We start from the raw sequence: 24,731 nt of genomic DNA, 5'->3' as shown, positions 1-24,731 counted from the left end.
TCGCTGATGTTTTTCTTCTGTCAGTTCACATCTACTCCTGTGATTTTTTTCATCTTAGTTATTGTAGTTTTCAACTCCAATTTATATGTGACTCCTTTATATAATTTCCATCTCTGCTAATATTCTCCATTTAGTGATACATCTTTCTCAAATTTTCATTAAATTCTTCAGACATGGATTCATTTAGTTCTTATATATATTTACAATAGTTGATTAAATCCTTTGTCTATTAAGTTCAACTTTTGGATTTCCTAGATACTATTTCCATTGAAAACTGACTTCTTTCCCTGTATATAGATTATACTTTCTTGTTTCCTATAACTTTTTGTTGAAAACTGGACATTTTAAGTAGTAAAATGTGGCTAGTCTGGACATCAAAATCTCCCTGCCAGCCAGAGTTTTTTGTGTTTGCTGTTTGTTATTGTCGTTGTTTGCTTATTTGGTAACTTTTCTGGACTAGTTCTGTGAAGTCTCTGCTCATTTAGCTTAGAGCTCAGCTAGTGACTGGGCAGAGACTTTCTTAAGCACCTCAAGTCTACCAAACAGTAAATCTCCAGCCTTTGCTGAAGGACTCCTTGTGGATGTTGAGGCATGTGTTCAGTGCTCTGGCAGGCAGTTTACGACTTTGCCTTATCGTTCAGCTCCTGTTTGTGTGGAGCCTGAAGACTGGTCAGAGGTGAGAGGTGAACAACTTCTCCTGTCTTCACTGTGCCTGCACACAGCCCTACACATGTGCAGCCTTCTAGATTCCCAGGAATATGCCTTAGCTTTTCAAAGACACCTGTGAACATCTTTTCACCCCAGTTTTTCCATCACAGTTTTTGATCAGCTTGTTCATCCCCAGCTTATAGTGCTGCTTCAGGCAGCCATGGTGTTGAACCTTTGTTTCTGATTGATCTTTGACTGATGAACTATGGACAGTGTCTTCACAAAGACCCGAGTCAAATGAAGATGAGCCTGAGAATGGAGTCTCTCAGGGTGCCGTCGGCCAGGCCAGACAGCGCTGTTCTCTGGGGAAGGGGCTTCTGCGGAGCGCCAAGCCCGTTCTGCTCCCTGTAATGGCTGCTGTGTTGCTGTTTGCGTAGCTGCTGTAGCTGGGAAAGTGGTTTTCAAGGCAGTCTTGGTTCTGGGGAGAGGGCATGGGAAACAGAGCAAGTCAGAATGGCAGCGAGCTCACCATTCACATTGAGATTCAGCTGTTTTCTTGGATATATGCTTATAAGTTAGCTGCAAGCCTTTGGTTAATTTCCAGCATTCCAACAAAGTTGACTTGGACAGTTTTTGCCAGTGTTCTTGTTGCTTTTGTGAAGGAGCAGATTTTCAGAGGTCCTTATTATCCCATCATTCCTAGAATGCTTCTCTGTCTCACTATTATTTTGAAGTAAGCTCAAAAGGGCATATTATTTCAGATGTAAAATATTTCAGTATATGTCAAGAAAAAGAAATGTAGAGTTGAGGAATAACCCTCAGGCTTGCTTTCACATATAGTACTTTCCTAATCCTTGTATCCATGCTATTCCTTTAATATTGTTTCATAGCTATTGTCATATTCATCACCATTTTTAAGAATTGCCGTGCCTTCTCTTATCATTTTTTTGTCCATGGTATCTCTTCTTTCACTGTTACCTAACCAGATAATTTGGCATTTTACAGTGATGCCCTTCATATATTATGAATCTTGCTTTTTTAATGGAAGGGTTGGCTCTAGGGAGGGGAACAGATTTCACATATATTGGCATTTAGCATAGTTTAGACTAGAGACTTGTGGAAGGATGATTAGGTTTTAGGTCAGAGACACCGTTTGACAGAAGGAGTCAGAGTTTCCAAAATAGTTTTGCCTAAAAAGTTTAAAATCATAAATTTATTTTACTTTGCCTCATTACAAAAAGTACTTGAGGCAGTCCTAAAACTCTTCTAGTTGTATTAATGACCAGAACATAATGGAAAATATTGTAGTGTGTAATTGAAAGTAATAGCAGTGGACTGAATAGACCTGTAAAACTATATTGGATTTTATCATAAGAGTTGTGGTTATTAAATCATATATTACCTATTACCTATAAACTTGTACCTTCTAAAAATGATATTATTAGAGTTAAGCCACCATACTCAGTTACATCCCTAAGCAGTTTCATGACCAGTCACTGGGAATAAAGTTGATCTTTGGTTTGAAAAGCTTTTTAGCACTCATTTTAAGTTGGCTATTTTCAAAGGCATTCGATATTCATTCGTTTAGTGGCAGTTGCAAGGATTGGGCAAAATCTCTTTTTGACCATTTTTATGTTTTGACCGTTTTTATGGCTCATATTTCATCACAGGATGTGTTTGCACCAGCATAGCTGAAGTCTGCTTTTTAAATGTGATTTATTAATCATTTTCCTAGGTTCATCAAGGCATATAAGAAGTTTGGTCTCCCTCTTGAACGGTAAGTTTAGTAACACAATAGTTTCTTATCCACTTCTTTTTCCCTTCTATTATGTAGCAGTTTCTTTTTTTGGTTCTGTTTTCCATTTTTAAGGTCTGGCACCTTTTGACAGTCTGATTTTTAGACATGACATGCTCCAGATGACTTGTAGATCAACAAAATGTGTTGCAGATGTAACTGAACTTTGCTTCTAGGAACAATGAAGTGAATGGAAGTAGGCTGGAGAAAGGAAAGTGATTGAGCCCAAAGAAGCAAACTAGTGCTAATAGCTTCTGGCCACTTCACCCCATAGCCCATTTAGTTAATAAAGAAAGCTGAACCCTTTCCCCTGTTTTCTGAATTAGTCTGTTTTTGTGGACTCTTCCAAGTCAAATTCTTTATGACAGAAAGTAAGTTAGTCATAGTCATTGCTGGAGCGTTCTTGTTGGAGCCTTAAAACAGTCAATTGGGGAATGAAGAGAAAAGTGTCTTTGCAGGAGGAAGCTTATGCAAAACCAAGCGGCAGGTCACATGGGCACAGGGCCTTGAGGTGTGTCCTGGTGTTTGTCTTTCCTCAGGCTGGAGTGCATAGCACGTGATGCTGAGCTGGTAGATAAGTCTGTTGCGGATCTGAAGCGCTTGGGGGAACTGATTCACAACAGCTGTGTGTCAGCAATGCAGGAATATGAAGAGCAGCTGAAAGAAAATGCCAGCGAGGGTAAGTCAGCAAGTCTGCCTCAGTGATGCTCAAAGACCTGGATTGGGATCTCTGCTGCTCAGGGGTCTCTTCTCTTCTCTCTTTCTTCATGCTTGTATCCTGTTGCTTCCCTCATTTTTTGAGGTGTGTATTCTCACCTGCCTTTATGTGAGCTCATTTGTTAGATCCCTAAGATTTACTCCCAAACGAAGTTGATTTGCCCAGGGTGCAGAGCACTGAACAAGCGGAATGATTTCTTTTAATTTTACTGTAGAAAGGTCAAGGTGATTTGAATGATGTAAAGATCTGAGGAAGTAAAGCCTGACTGGGCACATTTGTATTGTGGCTCCAAGTGAGTACATTACAGACCACCAGTAGTAATTATCTTGGATGCACATACAGGTGTTGTTTTGTTGTGATAAAGGATTTAGAGAATTAATCCAAATAGACAAAGCAGTAGCTGAATATTATAAACCTCTTTGTTAGAGTGAGACTTTCTTGGCACTAGAATTTGTTGTAATTGAATTTGACCTATAGCATGTTTTCTCTTACACACCAAAAGTACTTTTGCCTGTCCTCTACAAGCCGGAGGTGTCTGGAGAGAGCTGAAGTCCCTGTTGTTAAAGGACACCCTTATAGTTGAACCTCAAAGAGATGAAGGTGTGACCATTTCAGTTCCCTGGACTGTGGTATATCTGTGCAGTTGCCTCCATTCTTGTGTCTCCCTTCACTGGGGTTACTCACAGAAGGCTCTGTCAGCTGTGATTAAGGGTTCACACGTAGGAGGCAACCAGTGTACCTGGAATCTTGGCCCTGATGGTTCTCAGTTGCAAGATCTGAGACAAGTGATAGCCTCTCAAGGGTCTTGTGTAGAATGGAGTCGTAGCCCTGAGTCAGCGGGCTTGGATGGCCACTTGAATAATTTCATACATGTGAAGTGCTTGTTGTCATGTTTGGCTTGCAGTATTAGCTGTTTCACTAAGTAGAGCATTATTTGTGCTCTGAAATTTTCTTCTTTATACTATTACTGAGAGTAATAGAATTTTAAAACACCTTGAATTTAGTTGAAAACATTTTTAGATGTGGTTTTTGTTTTTTTTCCCCAGGAAAGAAAGAAAAACTTAACTTGAGTGGTATGGACAGAGATCCAAATTTGTGCTTTTATAGCACCCAGAATATATTCAAAAGTAAACATTAACATTACATTGTTTTTCTTTTTTCCTTGTAATTGATTTGAATAAGTGTTACACTCATATGGCTCAAAAATGAAAACCAACTATCCCTGTTTCTTGTCTCTTTCTAGAAATGTAAAAATATATGTATATATCTGTTCAAAAAAGGAATAGATACTATTTTAACACAGTTGGTGATGTAGCATGCATACTGTTGTACCTTGCTTTGTCCATCTCACAGCATATCTGGGAATATTTCCTTGTGACACGTGCCCCCTCGCCCACACGTGCTCTGTGCTTATTCACAACCCGAATCTGACGGATTGCTTCCTCTGGGCATTACTTAACATGTTTCCATATACCTGTATTTTCTATGAGCTGGCATTGAGTGTATTCCTGAGTCCAGGTTTCCTGCATTGGCAGACGAATTCTTTACCAACACACCACCAGGGAAGCCCCTTCCATATACCTGTATTTTCTGTAAACTGGCACTGAATGTATTCCTGAATCCAATTTCCAATTCTAATGTCAGAGTATTGATATCTCTTTTCTCAAGCCAAGAAATTTTTGTTCCTAGAAATATTAGCATAATCATGTATTTGTCTTACACGGTTCCAAATATTAATACCCAGTTGTACTGTTTTTTTTTGGTTATGGTTTTTGTTTGTTTGTTTTGGCTGTTTCTCAGCTCGCTTGGTCTTAGTTCCCGGGATTGAACCTGGGCCGTGGCAGTGAAAGCCTTGAGTCCTAACCATTAGACTGCCAAGGAATTCTCCCAGTGTTACTGTTAACAATAAGACTTCTCAATGCAAAGTCTGATTCCTTTGTATTTCTTTTTGTCCTTAAAATACATGCATTAGCAATACACACAGTACCGTGTTTTAAAATTGTTTGAAGTTGTTCTTTTCTCTGTGTGGTTATGCCACCAACTTATAATATGTAGTTTAGTATCTTTTGTTTACATTTCAGTTTCTAGGGACTACTTTTCTTGTTTTTATGAAACTTTGTGTTTTTTAATTATGTGAACAATTTGCATGACCCAAAGTCAGAACTGTAGAATAGGGACACATGGAGAACCTTGCCTTCATCCCTGTCCCTAGGGCTTCTTTTCTTCACAGACAAGTGTCGTTATCTCTTGGATTTCGACTCTGGTCAGAAAGTCTGTGGTTAGAGCTGACCTGCTTTGTTTTTGTCTCTAGGATTACTTTAATTTGAAACTCGAGCTAGGGACAACTTTTCCATGACTTATTTTGTTCATCCTTTCAAATGTGTTAGGTATTAACTTGATCTCAGGCTTTTATAGTAAAGAAGTTCATCTTAAAAAAATTTATTGGTGACTTAAAAAACAAAAGAAAAATCTTAAGTGTTTATAAACGCCTTGAAAATCTTCTTTCATTAATTAATTTTAGAGCCAAAGTATAAAACGAAGAGGAAGATTAAAATACAATTATAAACACTGCTGGACTGAAAAATTCTAAATCTTAAAGAACCGAACTGTTTAGAGATTATTTTACAAACGTTAATTGAGAAAATTTTTTGCCTTATTGATTGTATCTTTGGATTAACGGTAAACCAGAGATATACATTGAGGGAATAAGAGAGCATTTAGGATTGTTCACCTACATTTTCTGTGAAACAGCAGTGAATTCTCACGTAACAAATGTGCAATTTATGTTCTTCAGGGAAAGGACCAGGGAAAAAGAGAGGCCCAACTATCAAGATATCTGGGGTTCAGGTTAATGTGAAATCTATTATCCAACATGAAGAAGAGTTTGAGATGCTGCATAAATCTATTCCTGTAGACCCTGAAGAAAAAAAAAAGTGAGTATAACATGTACCCACGCGCAGCTGGTTGTGCCATTAGAAAACAGATTTGAAGTTACAGTTGCATGTAGTATTTTCGTTGTCTTCCCTCTGATGTACTAGAATGCTTTGTCTATGTTCATTTGTGTTTATTTCCAAATCAGAAAGGCCTCTCCTCTCACATGCTCCTGCTTTGGAAACCTTTTCAGATATTGCTTATCCTGTCGTGTCAAAGCTGCACATTTTGATGTCGAGTGGGGAGTAGAGGATGACTCTCGTCTACTGCTGGGGATTTATGAACATGGCTACGGAAACTGGGAGCTAATTAAAACGGACCCAGAGCTTAAGTTAACTGACAAAGTAAGTGGTTCTGTGGTGCTGGAGATTTCTAGAAGATTTGTTGTATATTTTTATATCAATGACTTACTTTTAACTTTTCTGAGAGGTGGGGGATCAAATTGAAGATTAGTGCAACAGTAAATTCCTGGGGTTTCTATCCTTGAAAACATTATTGTCTTTAGTGGACTGTGGCACTGTTTCAGAGCTGAAGATAATAGCCAGGTGAAATTTTGGGGAAATACATAGGAGAAATCTTAAAATTCTGATATTTATCATAGGTTAGGTCTCATTGCAACAAATACCAGGGTTGGATTATTATTAATAATAAAAGCATTCCTCGGCCTGAGTTGTTGGCACTTTCTTTAAAACGATATTGGATCAGTTCTCCACCTGGAGAAAGAATGAGCCGTGCCTTGGTATTTTTTGTAATGGAGTTAAACACGGGCTGTACTTCTCCCACAAAATCAAGCCTCCCACCCTATCCGTTGCACATCAGGCTGCCTAGTAGTGAGGCCGTGCTCAGAGCTGTAAGCAGGGAAAGCTGACTGGCTCAAATTTTTGTAGGATGCACTCCATGTTGGGCTCCCGGCAGGGCTTTTCCTGCCGGGAGCATCACACAGCGCTCGTCCCTGGTGCGGTGTTCGCAGAGGGTGCCGGCACCCTGCCATAAGCACTGAGACCACATCCAGCCTGGCCAGGAGGTCCCGCTGCGTCCTGGCATAGCTCAGTGCTCTCCGGCAATGCTCTAAGAAGCATTTTCAATCTAAAACGAAGCTTTAACCTAGCTCCAGGGATTCCCTGCTCCTGGAAGGAGGAAATCCACGACGGCTGGGATGCTCTAGCAGACGAAGCCAACAAGCCCCTCCTACCTGAGTTGTTCTTCCCTGTTAACAGCACAGGTAGGAGCCAGTGGGAGAGCTGGATTTCTCCATCCCATTTTGTAAAACGAGAACGGCTCATAAGGGATGTCAGTGACTGGGAGCCATGGACATGAGATAGGATCTGAGGCTTTATCTGTGTTCTGGGTGGCTGGGGAGGGAAAGGATCGCTCAGCTGTTTGTCACCTCCGTGCATCCTGATCCACTAACCGGGCCGTGGGCCATGCTGGGTGCTTCTCTTCCTTTCCTATTGAAGATTCTGCCCATGGAGACAGATAAAAAGCCCCAGGGGAAGCAGCTGCAGACCCGAGCAGACTACTTGCTGAAGCTGCTCAGGAAGAGTCTGGAGAAGGAGGGCGCTGTGACAGGCGGGGAAGAGGTGAGTGCAGCTGCCGGCCGGGCGTCCCCCAGGGCCCGAGGCTCTTGCTCTGCAGGGTTAGGTGGGCAAGAGATGCCCCCGCCGGGTGTGGCACAGAATGCTACCCTCTCCTTGTTAGGTGTTGCTATTGGGAGTTCAGTAGTAATGATTTGGTTGGTAATGGTAGGAATGTTTGTGTAGTAATTGACCTGAACACTTTAGTATAAACTCATTCTCCTAAAATACTGCTTCAGAATAGTTCTCATCTCTCGCAGTGCCCCTGGTCTAGATAGACTGTTGCTGTTGCTTTATGCCCTTTCCTCAGTTTTGGAACATAGATCTTATTATTGTCTGAATATCATTGGATTTGCTTGTTGTTCCAGCTAACACTGGGACACAGGTCCCAGGGATAAGATGGGTAATTAGGATACACGGTTAATTCAGAAAGTGGACTTCAATTGCAATGGCTCAGTGAAAGATTTCAACTGAGTTGCTAATAGACTCCTCTGAGCTTTGCCTTTTATTTCCTCAGCTTTTCATTTCTCTTCAAGCCTGGAAAGATGCAAATCACAGTTAGGAGATAATACAGATTACTGCCAGTACCAGTAGCCTTTATGTGTACATATTCTTAAGTGCTCCTAGAGCTATGCCATTTGTGTTAATTTCCCTGCATTGTAAACAAAGCAAATTTTAGAAAAAAAAAAAAAAAAAAATCCCAATCCCATACTTTGTCCTTAACAAAGTCCCGTTACATAAGTATGTCATTCTTCACATAGTATGTTGAGGATATTCTGTAAGTTAGGTTCTGGAGAGAGAGAGATGATATCATGTTTTTTACTTTTGGATAATAGTATATCTGAGTAGATAAACACATTTTCCTTATTTTTAGATACAGCATGCTTCTACATCTTTTTCTGTTCCTGTTACTATCTTTTGCATATTATCTTTTCTTTGTATCTGTGCACAATGTGTTTTTCCTTCTTTTGAATTTTGTCTTGAGATTAAATTCCAAAAAATGAAGTCAGTAGGTTCAAGAATATGGACATTTTTGTGAGGCACAGAATGGTTTTATTTTTTTCTCCTTCAGATAAAATTGATTGTACTACCTTGAATTTTCCTTTGAGTTTCCTCTTTTGAATTATGTGGCTGCTACTATGCAAAGAATCATAATGTTATATGGTCATGCTTTTGAGGGACTTGGTTTGTAGTTTTATCATCATTTTCTTCTATTTCCAGGCCAAATTAAAGAAGCGGAAGCCTCGAGTGAAAAAGGAAAACAAAGCACCGAGGCTGAAAGACGAGCATGGTATTGAGTTTTCATCTCCTCGACACTCGGACAATCCGTCAGAAGAGGGGGAAGTAAAGGTATGAGGCTGGATTTCAGCTGAGATTATTTTCTAAGTTACATTTATTATGCCAGCTGGTGTAAAACCATTTGAAGTGTGTTTGGTTTACATACCAGAGTAGGTAAAATGGAAATAGAAAATGCATGTATCTTTGCTTAACCTGTGAGAGAGGAATGTAGTTGTTCATGTAAAATCAGTGATTGAAAATTCATAGATAATGGAAGCAAGTAAAGGGAACCACAAAATTCAGTGATAAATGGCAGGTGATGCTCAGCATCACTGTTGGGATGATAAGGAGTGGTGGAGACTGTGGTTAATCAGGGAGTGCATGCCTCATGCATAGGGGCACCTATGATGCAGTTCATTGTTGGGCCCAAAAAACTCTTCTGTGGATCAGATTTGGCCCGTCTGTCAGTTTGTGACCTCTGGTCTAAGGAAAGTGAAAAGTAACTTGGCAGCATGTTGAATCAGTGACTGAAAACTTTATGGGATTTTATTTTGTTGCACTTTGAGGTTAGTTCCAGGAGGCTCAGCAGTGGGTAGGTGAACTAGCATGGATTTGAGTCAAGCATATGTAAATTCAGATTCTACCAATCTTACCAGTTACTACCTAGCAATAATCTCTTTGTTCTTCAGTTTTTTCCATGGGAATAATGATGCCTATGTTGAAGGGTTGCTGTGAATAATAAAGAGAAAATGTTAGCGAAGAGCATCTACCTCTATAGGCTTCAGTTGAAGCACATGGCTTTAAGGCTGTGTGCTTGAGAACATGCTTCTGTGGATGCAGTGATGAGCCATTGAGGGCAGTGCTTTTTAGTTTTTTTCTAGAAAGTAAATGAGGAAATAACAAAGTGTGTGGCAAAAACTCACAGCCCCATTTGTTTTCTAGGATGATGGCTTAGAAAAAAGTCCAACGAAAAAGAAACAGAAGAAGAAAGAGAACAAGGAGAATAAGGAGAAACAAATGAGTTCTAGGAAAGACAAGGAAGGGGACAAGGAAAGGAAGAAATCGAAAGACAAGAAAGAGAAGGTATTGACGCCATTCTGCTTCCGGAGATGCCCGTAGCCTTTGGGATTCCCTTCTAGGATTTAGAAATAAAACGGGGTCTGAGGGCCCTGAAAGAATTGTCGTTTCACGACTATATCCCAGGAGGAAGGATGGGGCTTCCTGTTGGGATGCCTGCAGCTCTTCCTGCAGAGAGGGGGCAGTGTATGAGTTGCGGTATTCTTCAATATAGAAGCCTTTACTTGCTCTTTTATTGCACGTTTCAGAGAGGGTCTTAGAATGAGATGGGAAAGGAAGTTACGTGATACATGTTCTCAGACTCATGGTAGAAAAGCACCGACCACAGATGAATCTGAATACATGAAATGTTTAGAGTTCAAACCAGATACTATCAAGAGTAGAAATGGGTTAAAAGCCTTGTTATTATGTAATCTTCGTATTTGGATTTTATGAAGTTTTCATTCCAAATCTAGAATTCTGGTATAGTGTTGCATCTTGCTGACTTCTGATGAAGTTATTTTTCAATTAATCTTTAATCATTGTTAAAACATGCAAATAACTGAATTCTATCATCCACTTATAAGTCTAACAGATTTCTTGATGAGGACATATGAATCGTTTATTATATGCCTATAAGAACAAATCTAAAAATTTGTTTAGAAAACAAATTTGCTTAGAAAACAAATTTTTAGAAAAATTAGGCCAGACTATTTGGATTGCCTTGTCTTCCCACATAACAATATATCACAAATAGCTTTCCAAGCAAATAAATAAAAAAGTCATTTTTAGTAGATAAGATTTTGTTTGATTATAACTTTTTAGAAGTAATTTAAGTTTCCCATACTGACATTGCTTTCAAGTTTCTAATGTTATGAACTCTACTGAGACAGATATCTTTCTTTGCATTTGTGCTTCCGCAGAAAGATACCTTTAAAATGAAATATTTAAAAAATAGGGGCACAGAAAACGATTTAACCAGCAACCCTGTACCAGATATTGGTACCAGCAACAGATATTGCAGCTGTTAACATTTTCCATGTTTACTTCAAGTGGGTTTTTCTCTGGCTACTGTGTTTGGTGTTCCACACACTCATTACTGAACGCCCCTAAGTTGAAGCTCCCCTCTGGTCCTTCTCCCAGTTTCATTACTCTCCTCTGTAACACTATGAAATTGGTATGAAACCTTCTTACCCGTGTTTTTATAATTTTCCTACATATTGTGTAATCACAAATAAAGCATAGTATTGTTTTATGTTTTTAAAGGTTCGTGCCTAAAGTTAATTTTTATTTATATTTGTATCTCCGTCGTTCTGCACCCATTCATGGATACATGAGCTTCATCCGCCTGGACTCATACACATTCAGTCACTTAAAGTATTTAGTTCTTTAGATGGAAGCATATGCTCATTCTTAGGCTTTTAATGAAGTTGCTGCTTGCTCCTCTGCTGGAGCTCTTCAGTTCACAGTCTGAACCTCTTGATGATGTTTTTGTACATTTCATTGATTAGGGAATAGAAGCCAAAATAGCACTGATGAAGCTAAAATTATAATTGGCTCTGTTTAGAGACAGGAATGGGAATGATATATGATTAAACTGTTAATTAAATATGTTTGGCTTCATGAGCTCTCGAAACTGAGGTCATCTGGTATACCCACTTGTAGTGCTGTGACACAGCAAAGAAGTCCAAATTGCAAGACAGGAGCACACAAATGACAATGACTCCTTGTAACTCTTTTCTGAAAAGCCTAAAGGTGGTGATGCCAAATCTTCAAGTAAATCCAAGCGCTCTCAGGGCCCTGTCCACATCACAGCAGGAAGCGAACCCGTCCCCATTGGAGAGGATGAGGAGGATGATCTGGACCAGGAGACATTCAGCATAGTAAGTCCTGAAATCGAGGGGGCGGGGTCTGCAGCTGCCGTGCTTGCCACGCCTCTCCTAGTTCCTGCGGCCTGACTCAGTCGGTCTAATAAGCAGCATGACATGATGTGAGACCAGGCTGGGGGCCTGGCCGTGTGAGCTGGAGCAGTGGCAAGCGTGGCCTATCTCGCATGCTCCCGTGTTATGGGGCGAGGAGCTAAGCCGTGGCCTAGGGTGTGGTCCAGGCCGTGGCGCGCCTCCTCCTCAGAGGCAGGGAGCTGAGGGGAGGGTCGTGGACCAGGCCGTCCGTAGGGTGGTGACAGGCCAGCGCGCCCTCGGGGACTTGCCCCTCATCGGAGCTGCGGGTGTGTGCTTCATGTGCTGCACTGGTGCCCCTTCTCCTCCTCTCTCGAGGTCTCTTCCTCTCTCAAACTTCCACACATCACTGTTCACTTGACTTAAGTGTATGTTCATTTAGTTTTGAAGAAAAAGTGGTCTTCCACCTCTCAGAATATTCCTGCTCTGGGGCAGCAATGGATAGAATTTTGACCTCGTCTGTAAGAGTCTTCTCTCTTTTTACCCTTTTGTGTGTGTGTGTGTGTTCCCAAAACCCTATATGCATGTGTGTATGTTTTTTTCTCTTCACACTTATCTCATTTTTCTTAAATCTCTTTACTCTTCTTCCTGTGAGCTCTCTGAGGGAAAGTACTATGTCTTCTAAAGTACGTGGAGATGATAGAGGTATCTCAGTAAGTGAGTAAATGAATAAGTCAATTACCCAACCAGCTCTCTGATCTGTTTCTTGCTTCTCTTAACCCATTATTTACTGGAGAAAATCATTGACTAATGCTTCTGTGGTACCATATTATTTTAAAAATGGCTTTTACACAACATTGTAAATCAGCTGTTTTTGTTCTTGTTCAGTCGATAAGTCATCCATGATTCTTTGCAACCCCTTGGATGGTAGCCCTCCAGGTTTCTCTGTCCATGGGATTTCCCAGGCAAGAATATTAGAGTGGTTGCCATTTCCTTCTCCAGGGGATCTTCCTGACCCACAGATCAAACCTGCGTTTCCTTCACTGGAAGGCAGATTCTTTACCACTGACCCACGAAGGAAGCATCAATCAACTGTACCTGAATTAAAAATAAAGGAAGGAAATCGCATTTATATATACCAGGTCATTTACTCTTGTTTTGATATCATGATATCTTTTAAAAAACAGAAAAATTTCAGAAATATAATAGGCATTGATAGAGGTACCATGGAGTTTTGTCAGGTCTGCGTTTTTAAGGCTCAGCCTGTAAAGTTAAAGCGCCGGGCCCTGCTTTGTTCCCTCCCCAGAAGTGCCCACAAGTCTAAACTCGATGTAGTTCTCCTGTCGCCATCCTCCCGTGTCACAGTCCTCATGTGTTACCATCCTACCGTGTCACCGTCCTCCTGTGTCACCGTCCTCGTGTGTCCTAGTCCTCCCCTGTCACTGTCCTCTCGTGTCGCCGTCCTCCTGTGTCCTAGTCCTCCCCTGTCACCGTCCTCCCGTGTCGCCTTCCTCGTGTGTCCTAGTCCTCCCGTGTCGCCGTCCTCCCATGTCACTGTCCTCCTGTGTCACCGTCTTCCCGTCACTGTCCTTATGTGTCACCGTCCTCCCATGTCACCGTCCTTGTGTGTCCTAGTCCTCCTATGTCACCGTGCTCGTGTGTCCTAGTCCTCCCGTGTCGCCGTCCTCCTGTGTCCTAGTCCTCCCCTGTCACCGTCCTCCCGTGTCGCCTTCCTCGTGTCCTAGTCCTCCCGTGTCGCCATCCTCCCATGTCGCTGTCCTCCTGTGTCACCGTCTTCCCGTCACTGTCCTTATGTGTCACCGTCCTCCCATGTCACCGTCCTTGTGTGTCCTAGTCCTCCTATGTCACCGTGCTCGTGTGTCCTAGTCCTCCCGTGTCGCCGTCCTCCTGTGTCCTAGTCCTCCCCTGTCACCGTCCTCCCGTGTCGCCTTCCTCGTGTCCTAGTCCTCCCGTGTCGCCGTCCTCCCATGTCGCTGTCCTCCTGTGTCACCGTCTTCCCGTCACTGTCCTTATGTGTCACCGTCCTCCCATGTCACCGTCCTTGTGTGTCCTAGTCCTCCTATGTCACCGTGCTCGTGTGTCCTAGTCCTCCCGTGTCGCCGTCCTCATGTGCCCTAGTCCTCCCCTGTCACCGTCCTCCCGTGTCGCCTTCCTCGTGTGTCCTAGTCCTCCCGTGTCGCTGTCCTCCCATGTCGCTGTCCTCCTGTGTCACCGTCTTCCCGTCACTGTCCTTATGTGTCACCGTCCTCCCATGTCACCGTCCTTGTGTGTCCTAGTCCTCCTATGTCACCGTGCTCGTGTGTCCTAGTCCTCCCGTGTCGCCGTCCTCATGTGTCCTAGTCCTCCCCTGTCACCGTCCTCCCGTGTCGCCTTCCTCGTGTGTCCTAGTCCTCCCGTGTCGCCGTCCTCCCATGTCGCTGTCCTCCTGTGTCACCGTCTTCCTGTCACTGTCCTTATGTGTCACCGTCCTCCCATGTCACCGTCCTTGTGTGTCCTAGTCCTCCCATGTCACCGTGCTCGTGTGTCCTAGTCCTCCCGTGTCCCTCCCGTGTCCTAGTCCTCCTGTGTGACTTCAGAGTTTTACTGCTTAGTATCTCTAAAGACAGTAACAGCTCACATAGTCAGCCAGGTATTTTTAGCGTGCTTTTTGTGTATTTTCTCCATGACAACCTGTGAGGTAGGTATCATCTCTGTTTTACCCATTAAAAAATAATGTGAGCCATGGCTAATTCATGTCAATGTATGACAAAAACCACTACAATATTGTAAAGTAATTAGCCTCCAACTAGTAATAAAATAATAATAATAATAAAAATAAATGAAAAAAAAAATAATGCGAGGAGAGTTAAGTAACTTGTCCTTTTTCACAGAGTTAAGATGCAGAGCTGAGATCTGACCCAGGCAATTTGACCCAAGAGTCTGGGTTCTTCCCATTACACTGCACATCCTCCCAAGTGTCCATAAACAGTGTGCACTGCTGCTTCCCATGACTGGAACCTACTGATAAATGCCACACTGTGTATCTTGTAACTTGCTTCAGCATGCACACTTTTGATATTTATTCATGTTGATAATTGTGTCTCTGATTTCACTGTTTCCTATTATTCTATGATTTCCACAGTTCATTCTTTATCCTATTGATGGACATTGAGGTTTTCCAAATGTTCACCACTACAAATAGGCTACAGTGAAATTGTAAATATATTGTCATACGTGTGTGTAATAGCTCCTCTAGTGTGTAGCTTGTGCAGAAAAGCCAGGTATTTCTTTGGGTCTGCACATCTCCCGCTTTATTAGATGTTGTAGAATTCATCTTCAAGGCAATTGTAAAGATTTGCTCCCTTTCTAATGATGAGTGTGAGTTCTAGGTGCTTCCCAGTGTTGGAAACACTTGGTAATTTCTGACTTCTTAATTTTTGCCAATCTAAGAGGTATCAAAAAATTGGCTAGTGTTGGTGTTGAACATTTATTTTCATATTTATCAGGTATTCGTGTTTCCAGTGAATTGCCTGTTCATATCTTTTGTCTATTCTAGGTAACTTTTATATCCATACTTTCCCCCCCCCCCCACCCCCAATACCTGAGCATTTGTATTTTTCAAAAAACTTCAAGCTAATTCTGATATGCATCTGGATTTTTAAAAGTGATTACAGGTAGTCCTTACCTTTTCTATAGCAATCTTGTTCATGATACTAATCTTTTGTCTGTTACATTCATTACAGATATCTTCCAGTTTATTTTGTGTCTTTCTTAAAACTTTAAATATAATACTGAAAACAAGATTTTAGGTGTATGTCTATGGAGATTATCACAAAATGATGGGAGTTTGTTGGATTTTCATTGTTATCCAGTTACATGGACTGGAAACTTAGTGGCTGACAACCATGCCCTTCAGGTCAGAGAAATTCTCCTGACTTACTCTGTGGTAATTTCCTCCTCAGTTCTTAGTTTTGTCCTAGTTTTCAGACATTGGACTCTGGGAGTGATCCCTGATATTGTCTTAAAATGTTTTCCTCTTCTTTGTCAATCCTACATTTCTCGGAGATCTCCTCAGCTTTATTTCTAAGGAGAAATGCCATTATTTCTTTTGAGGCTTTCACTTCTCTTATCATATTTTATTTCCAAGATCTTTTTCCCCCATATATTTCTCCTAGATTTGTTTTCCATCATTCGTGTTAGATTTTTTCAATGGCTTGGTACTCCTTGGTTGTCTTCTTATGTTTAAGAGTAAAGACTAAACTTCTGATTGGAACCTCTGAGATGTGGGTGGCACTTGATCTGCTTTGAGAGTGTTCTTCGTAGGGTGATCTGGCTGGGCTGCTTCCTCAGAAACTTCAGTGGGGTGGTTAGCATCTTTTGATTCTAGCTCTTGGGTAGTCAGGTTTTAGGCAACAAGAATCCTCCAGTTTTCTTGATGGAGGATTAAGACCTGGCTTTCTTCATTCTGGAATCTGAGAGGCAAAAAAAAAAAGAAAAAAAAAAACCAAGCTGGTTGGTGGCTCATCTAATATGCATATATTACGCATGTATTCCATAAAATGCTGTTTTCGGTACAGTAGCCTTACCCCCCAACTATGCCTGTGTAGCCCAGTTAAAATACTTTTATCCTTTCCAGAGAATAAACTTCCATATATGTTGTTGGGCAGAGTTAGAGATCTGGGTGTCTATTCCTTTGAGGCAGTCTTTAAAAAAAAAAATCCTTGTTTTCAGCCTTCACCCTTACCCCCAGTGATACTTAGCAAGCCTTTGGGGCAATAAGTTTGCAGCATAAATCGGGTTGGCTCTCAGCTCTCTGTTAAGCGATTTTCATTTGCTGTACTATTTTGCTGCTGTTTTTTTCTTGCATTTGCCTTGTCTTTGTGAGCTTATCTCTTCTGAAGTCAATTCCTTTCCTGTTGTGTTAGTGGATGGAGACAGGGAGAAAAAGTTTCTTGTGTTCATTCCACTGTCTTTATCTGGATGCCTTTCTCTCCGTTTCTTATAAACCCAAAGGACTTGTAAATATTTTACCCTACAGTTTTAGGTAGTTTGTGGTGCCAGGTTTTTAGGTTAGGTCTGTAACTGCTTCTCATTTGATTTTCGTCATGAATGCCCTTCTGGCAGGTGAGGAAGCAGAGCAGTGTTCTAGAGACCAAGTAAGGTGTGAATGTCACTGCTCTGAGCGGTGGAGCTAAGACTGGAACCTCAAGTCTCTCCGACTCTAACATTTTTCCTTGTTGCCCTGCCTTTCTTCCCCTGCTTCTCTATGAGTGATCACTGGCCCGAGGAACTGTGTGCTCTCTGGGAATTCAGGGCACAGTACGCGCGGGATGCGGCTGGCTTAACGTCTGTACTCTGTTGCAGTGTAAGGAGAGGATGCGGCCTGTGAAGAAGGCGCTGAAACAGCTGGACAAGCCTGACAAGGGGCTCAGCGTCCAGGAGCAGCTGGAGCACACCCGGAACTGCCTGCTGAAGATCGGGGACCGGATCGCTGAGTGCCTCAAGGCCTACTCAGACCAGGAGCACGTCAAGCTGTGGAGGAGGTAACCCGCCGCGGCTCGCATGCCTGTCGGATCGCCTGTTCTGACTTGATGACAGAGTGTGTGTTAGGATTCTATTTTTGTTTTTTACAACATGACACAGCCACCTAATGAAAAAACCTTTTCTCAGCAAAAGCCGATGATTGGCAGCATACCTGCAGGCTTCAGTTTTCTTTCCTGAAGTAGCCTATTCCTCTGAGACCAGTCTTGACTGGGTAGGATGATATTATTACTTTATGAGAGAAATACTGTGATACTGGATTTGCTGGCCTGTCCTCAGAATAAAGACTCTGAACCTGGAAGGGATAGAAATCATCTATAATTTCACTACTCCACCCATCTCAGGTTAATAGTCAGAGATAGTCCAACTAGTTGGTTAGTTCTCTATCAACTGATAAGAGGAGGCAAAGGTTCAAACCACCAGAGCTGTGAGTTTTCTTCTCTTTAATAGTTGAAGAGCTCTAGTAGTAATTTGGATTAATGCAGTTAATCCAGAACTTCAGTTTGTGAGACATCATGACTTACATAGATTCACTTATAATTCATTTCTGTGTTTATAAAAATGTGCCTGGAATTTCTCAAAGACAATTGTAACATTAAGTCTCTTTCTATACTCCACAGTTACACTGAACTCATATACTTCACAGTTAATTATCTTTGTGTAATAGCCTAATATCAGTGGGTGGATTTTTGAGTGAAAAGGAGATTTAAGAAAACCTCTGTCATGATGCTATTCATAGCATGCTTCACAGCCATGAAAAAAGAACATTTTAAGTTTTGAAATGTGACTTGACTATCCTCTTAGACTGTTCCCAACTTCTGGATCCCTGTATCTAGCCATCTGGCTTTCGTTTTACCCAGCTTAACCCCTATTGGAAGATAATAAAAGGTCATCATCCTAGCATGTAGATCCATGAAGCTAGGCTGGATAATGTGTACTGAGGCCAGTCTGTGTTTAGATGCGCTGGGTACTGTGGTCCTGGCCTGCTGTGATTCGTAAGTAATTCCTTGCCCACTCATGAGAAACTGTCCCTCATGAAGTGCTTGGAAGATCAAGTCTAGTAGGAATTCCAAGAAGGTAGGAATTCCAAGAAGGTAGAAACCCGTGCAGAAGAGTAGTCAGGGAGGGAAGTAAGTGCAGGGGCAGGCAGGTAGACCGAGCCGGCGTGGGAGAGCAGAGTGGGCCTGCTTAGATGGGAGTTCTCGGGCTGCAGCAAAGCCTTGAAGGTGGCTCTTAGGGTTTAAAGCAGGTTGCTAAGATGGCAGAAGTGCTACTACAGAAGGCTTAAGAGAGAAGAGTAAATGACTTTCCGTAGGAGGCAGCAGGTTTACTGGTCGGGTGCTGGACAGTGTTCTCTGAGCAGCACTGCGTGGCGTGGTGTGACTGCTCTCCAGGAAGCATGCGAGGACGCGCGCCTTTCCTTCCAGCACACAAGGGTACCTGTGCCTCTGTGTTCTCCACACCTGCTTCGCCAGTCACTCCCCTGTTGACAGTCAGGCAACGCACAGTGGAGTCAGAGGGAGCAGTTGCTTGGAGTTTTGAAGGCAGAGATGACAGGCTGTGGTGGTGACAAGTGGGAGGAAGGAAGGGGCAGCAGTGCAGAGACGTCCAATGGTACCTGGGTCCCTGCAGAGGTGGTGATCATGACAGACTGCCTGAGGGTCCAGGGAGAACAGAGGTGGGGCCAGATAGTAGGTCTGAAGTCACAGGTGAAATAAATTAGAGGAGTTTTAGTTGTGAGACAGACCCCTTTTCTCTAGACCCCTTGGTCAAATTCTGTTGACATTAGTTAGCATCTGAATGTGTATTTGTTATTGATGCCAAGACCTGAAAGATTATTTCTCTATTTTCTCTACTTGGAAAGTATTCCAATTATAGCAAAATTCATTAACTTGCCATCCATAAAGAGAACAGTTATTTTAAAAATTCTATAATTTACCAGAAAAAATTTATCTTTCTTTTTTTTAGGAACCTGTGGATTTTTGTTTCCAAGTTTACAGAATTTGATGCTCGAAAATTGCACAAGTTATACAAGATGGCTCATAAGAAAAGATCTCAAGAAGAAGAGGTAAAAATACAAATTTAAGCCTAATTCATACAAACAGATAAAAACCAGTTCTGCCAAAAAAGCTCCCTCATTCCTGTTTTCGCCTCAGGAGATGATTGTAAACTCATAGGTTGCTGTCTTGAAAGGGCCTGGGGTTCCCTGCTCTTACGTTACAGGTGGAGGCCTGGATCCGAAGGGGGGTGCGGCTGGCTTCTCGCCTGACGGGTTCTTCCACCGTTTAGCCGTGCAGTTTGTCCGCATACTCCACAATAAGTCAGACTTGACTCAGTCAGACATACTCCACTTAGTCAGACTGTTGGCTGAGACCTGATGTGTGATAGCGCCAGTGTACAGGAGCCAGACAGGACTGACGTTCTGACAGGGGCCTGCTCCTCTGTGTCCTTGTGACCTGGAAGTGTATATTCACCAGGCCTTTCCTTCCCTATGCACATGTCTTATGGTGGCTTATCAGTGTGGCTCCTGAAAGATCACGTCATGGGCAGCGCCTGCTTTTTCTGTTCTCTCTGGGCCGTGTGTCCTTGGCGTCCTTCCAGCTTTTGTGCACAGGGTCCCGACCGCTTGAGTGAAGGAACAGACACTGAAAGGTGCCCAGAAGATGCTGCCCCGTCTTTGGTAGCGGGGGATGGGCACGAAGAGGTGTGTCCATTTGCAGATCTGCTGACTTGCCCTGTGGGCCCTCCCCCCAGTTAGCCACGTGGGGCCAGGCTAGGAACACTTGACACCTCCTTCACCACCCCGTTTGTTCCGCGGAGGCCTGCGAGCTGAAGGGTGCTCATCCTCTCCCGGATCGTCAGCACCTGGAGTGGTGCTAGGCGCAGGGCAGGTGCTCAGAAGTGTCTCCTGTTACACGAGCCTGCCCTGCGCCAACACTGCTGTGAGCGGTGGGTCAGCACCCTCAGGTGGTTTATAATTTAATTTCACGTGGAAAAACATGTTAGAACAGTAATATCCAGGAATACTCTAGTAACATTTTTGCTGAATGTTAGCGTGAACTTTATGCATTATGAAAAGTCTTTGAAAGAATAGTCAGGAAAAGCCCCAGTAAGGAGTGAAATAGTTGGGCAAGGCACTTTCGGAAAGAGGGGAAGTTAGGATAAGTGTAAGTTGGATGTATGATGTAAAGGCTAAAGGGCTTCCTTAATCAGGTTATCAGAAGTTAGATTAAGGTGAAAAATGAAACTAGTGGTCCTACTAGTTGGAGTTATTGTATACATTCACAGCCTTTCTGGAGGATAATTCAGTAAGATTTACTGAAAGACTAAAACATGCAGTTCTTCTTTGAAAGAGATAATTAAGGATTTAAATATGTTTATGTGGAAATGACTTCATATATCCATATCAGGGAGTATTCAGTGATAAATATAACATTATAGTAATATTCAGTAAGTATTCACATAAGATTTTCACAGTACGTTAACTGAGAAAACAATGTCAGGTAATACTTTTGTTTAAAAACACACATGTGCACGCACACACAAGATAGTTCCTCCTATGTAGTCTTGCTTTCCACAGTTTCAGTTACCTGTAGTCTGTCATGGTCTTAAAATATTAAATAGAGAATTCCAGAGCTAAACAATCCGTAAGTTGCAGTTTGCTCCCGGGTTTGAGTGGCGTGATGAAGTCCTGGGCCGTGCCGCTCTGTCCTGCCTGGGGCGTGACCACCCCTTTGTCCAGCGTGTCCACACCGTGTTCGCTGCCTGTGTGTTAGTTTAGTGGTAGCCCTCTTGGCTGTCAGATCGACTGTTAAGGTATTGCAGTGCTGTGTCCAGATAATCCTTATTTTTTTAGTGATAGCCACAAAGCCCAAGTGTAGTGATACCAGCCATTTGGATGTTCTCTTACTGTGCCTAACATAAAGTACCTTAGGCATATATGCATTTTAGAAAACATAGAACACACAGATTCAGTACTATCTTCAGTATCAGGCATCCACTGAGGGCCTTGGACTCTCTCACCCATGGATTGGGGGGACTACTGTATATATATTTATAAACACATACATGGACCAGATTATTAACAGTAATTCCCCCGGTGGTGAGATTTTATGTCACCTCACATTTCTTATTTTTTCCTTACTATATTTTCTGATGTTTTTATTTTGAATAGTTCATTTGTGTGGTTGAGACGTGATGTTACTTAGATTTATATGTTCAGTGTGATGACTCTGGCACGGGAAGCAGTTCCCACTGGACCAGCTGGGGTTGGTGGTTCTGGTTTCACGTGGCCCGAGAGCAGCCTCCAGGAGGGCTGCCAACCTGGCACCGGCTCCTCAGCCCAGGCAGCGGCAGCCAGCAGCCCGGCCCGTGCTCTGAGAGCCGCAGGTCATGGAGACGGGCCTCCTTACCGCGAGGGGCCCAGTAGGTGCAGCAGCAGGTGGGCTCTGTGCGGGTTTTCATGCCCCGGAGCTCAGTGGAGTTACCAGCATGTTTCCTTAAGAAGGTATTAAGCAGCAGGGAAGCCGAGAGGGACTTGTCAAAAATCAAGAGGGAAATGTTTAAAGGTGATGATTTTTATACTGTTCTTGGGAATTGCGCCTGGGATCCTGAGAGTCTTTGGTTTCCTTTTACTCTCCAGGAGCAGAAGAAGAAAGAGGATGTGATTGGGGGTAAGAAACCATTTCGACCAGAGGCCTCGGGTTCCAGCCGTGACTCCCTGATGTCTCAGTCCCACACCCCGCACAACCTTCACCCGCAGAAGCCTCACTTGCCTGCCTCTCACGGCCCGCAGATGCACGGACACCCAAGAGACAACTACAATCACCCCAACAAGAGACACTTTAGTACTGCAGGTGAGGCATTACATGAAGGTTTAAGAGGAGGTTACAAAAGAATTGTTTGCTTTTCCAAAGACAGTAGCCTGACCTTTGTGCTTTATTCTTTTCTGTCACTTTATTGTCCTCCTTTTTTTCCTCAGTGAAATAATACATGGAATAAAAATCCAAAAGACTTAATTCAACTTGAGGGAGAACATAACTCACTCAAGTAAACAAAAAGACAAATGAGAGACTGAGGGAAACCGTTTACATTGTATGAGAGTTAAATGGTTAAAACTGCTAATATTGAAAAACCTCTTATGAATTGATAACAGCAGGATGACCAAATATAAAAATGGACAAAGGTTAGGAATGGAAAATTCATTTGGAAGAGGAGATTCAAATGGCCAGTAGGACAAGATGAACAGTATCACTACTAGGGAAATATATATTAAAGTAACAATAAGTTAACCATTTTTTTTAACCCATTCAGATCAGCAAAAATTACAGGGTTAAATTCACATAAATTCCTAAGGGTGTGACTTGCTACTCCAGAAAATAGCCTGGAGTATCTAAATATAAAGGCCCATTTTCTGGGAGTCTGTCCTGTAGGAATGCAAACACTTATATGTATGGTGAGGGTGCTGTTGTAACCTTATAATGACAAAAAGCTGGAAATAAATTGACCTCCCACTAATAGAAAGATGGCTAGATGAATAATAGGGCATTTTTCCTCTCTTATTAGCAGTTGTTAAAAACAATGAGTTGCCTTATAGATAAAAGTCAAAATTGGAAGGAAAAAACGCAGCAGCAAAACCACAGAATCTCTGTGGCATGTATGTTTAACTTTATAAGGTGAAAGTCACATGATGTAAAGAAATGTAACCATTTAAAATAAACAGTTTAGTGACATTTAAAACATTCACAATGCTGTTGTGTAACTACCACCTCTATCAGGTGCCAGAGCATTTTGGTCATCTCAGAGGAAAAACTCTCTTCATTTTGCCCTCTCCCCAGCTCATGACTACCACAGTCTCTGTGAATTTGCTTATTCTGGATTCTTTGTGTTAATGGCATCACACAGACTCATATAGTATGTGTTGGACCTTCCACTGGGCATCTGGTTTTCAAGGCCTGTCCCTGTAGCATGCATTGGTACTTCATTCCTTTTTGTGACTGAACAATACACCATTGTATGGTTAGACTACAGTTTGTCCTTTCATTAGTTGATGGGCATTTGGGTTTCTGCTTTTTGGCTATTGTGAATTGTACTGCTGTGCACATTTGTATGCAATTATTTGAGTGTCTGTTTTCACTTCTTTTAGGTGTATAGCTAGGAATGTGGAATTGCTTGGTCATATGATAATTCTGTGTTTAACTCTTTGAGGAACCACCAAGTTGTTTTCCATCATAAATATTTGAATGATGTATTTGCATAAGCATAGAGAAAGATGTGAAAGCATACACACAATAGCAATTACCTTAGACCTGATGACCCAGACAGTAAAGAATCTGCCTGCAATGCAAGAGACCCAGGTTTGAACCCTGGGTCAGAAAGATCCCCTGGAGAAGGAAATAGCAACCCACTCCAGTATTCTTACCTGGTGAATCCCATGGACAGAGGAGCCTGATGGGCTAGAGTCCATTGGGTCCCAAAGAGTCGGACACGACTGAGCAATTAACACTTCTTTTTCTTTGTTCTTTTTTCTTCCAGGCTGGTAAAATGTGGGAGGATTGGAGGAAATTAATTTCTCTATTATCTGTTACTTCACTGGTTACAATGAGCATGAATTACTTTTAAAGATAAAAATAGTAAGAAAGAAAAAAGCATATAGAACAATATCTTAATATAGTATATGTCAGGGGCCCCCAGTCTCCAGGATCTAATGCCTGATGATCTGAGATAGAGCTGATGTAATAATAGAAATTAAGTGTACAATAAGTATGATGCGCTTCAATCATCCCCAAACCAAACCTTCTCCCCAGTCCATGGAAAAATTGTCTTCCACAAAACCAGTCCCTGGTGCCAAAAGGATTGGGAACCACTGTTATATATGGAAGCATAGTATTACATTTTACAGAGAATCAAATGTTCCATAATAATCAAAATGAAGTAAACTTTCATTTCATTGTAGTTTCTTTTTAAACTTCAGTGTTAGGATTTGCATTTGACTTTTTTTCTTTAAAGTACATTCTCATCTTCCAGTAAAGTTCTCAAGCCTTTAGAAAAATCGGTGTTCTTCACCTTTTCTTCATATTTGAAACACATTAACTGTAGATATTTAAAAATTTTTGACTGCTGACTCTAATATCTGAATTATTTTGAGCCATTTTGTATGTTTTCTTTTCCCCCTTGGTTTTCAGTCATATCACCCTGTCTTTTAGCCTGCCTAGTTATTTTTGGTTAAATGGCAGGCACTGTGTGTTAAAAATTGTACAAGCTCCAGATGAAGTCTCTCTGCCCCAGAGAGG

The 24,731-nt window shown here is 42.1% G+C and overlaps 1 protein-coding gene across 3 annotated transcripts in view; it reads left to right on the top strand.

Annotated features, from left to right (window-relative positions):
- Positions 1–24,731, top strand: part of CHD2 (chromodomain helicase DNA binding protein 2) — a 113,429-nt gene that overhangs the window by 75,710 nt on the left and 12,988 nt on the right. For 2 of the 3 annotated variants that reach the window (XM_065906515.1, XM_065906514.1), the window contains 11 exons: positions 2,384–2,425; positions 2,983–3,122; positions 5,956–6,094; positions 6,286–6,436; positions 7,550–7,672; positions 8,888–9,016; positions 9,887–10,027; positions 11,749–11,883; positions 17,263–17,441; positions 19,408–19,507; positions 22,082–22,295. In XM_065906515.1, the coding sequence (XP_065762587.1) occupies positions 2,384–2,425; positions 2,983–3,122; positions 5,956–6,094; positions 6,286–6,436; positions 7,550–7,672; positions 8,888–9,016; positions 9,887–10,027; positions 11,749–11,883; positions 17,263–17,441; positions 19,408–19,507; positions 22,082–22,295 (1,493 nt within the window). Of the gene's footprint in view, positions 1–2,383; positions 2,426–2,982; positions 3,123–5,955; positions 6,095–6,285; positions 6,437–7,200; positions 7,315–7,549; positions 7,673–8,887; positions 9,017–9,886; positions 10,028–11,748; positions 11,884–17,262; positions 17,442–19,407; positions 19,508–22,081; positions 22,296–24,731 lie in introns of those variants that run through there. The other variant, XR_010659124.1, reaches the window with a different exon arrangement.

This window comes from Muntiacus reevesi, chromosome 15, assembly GCF_963930625.1.
Source record: "Muntiacus reevesi chromosome 15, mMunRee1.1, whole genome shotgun sequence".
Lineage (NCBI taxonomy): Eukaryota > Metazoa > Chordata > Mammalia > Artiodactyla > Cervidae > Muntiacus > Muntiacus reevesi.
The sequence above is the reverse complement of the archived record's forward strand: the minus strand, read 5'-3'. Positions and strand labels throughout refer to the sequence as shown.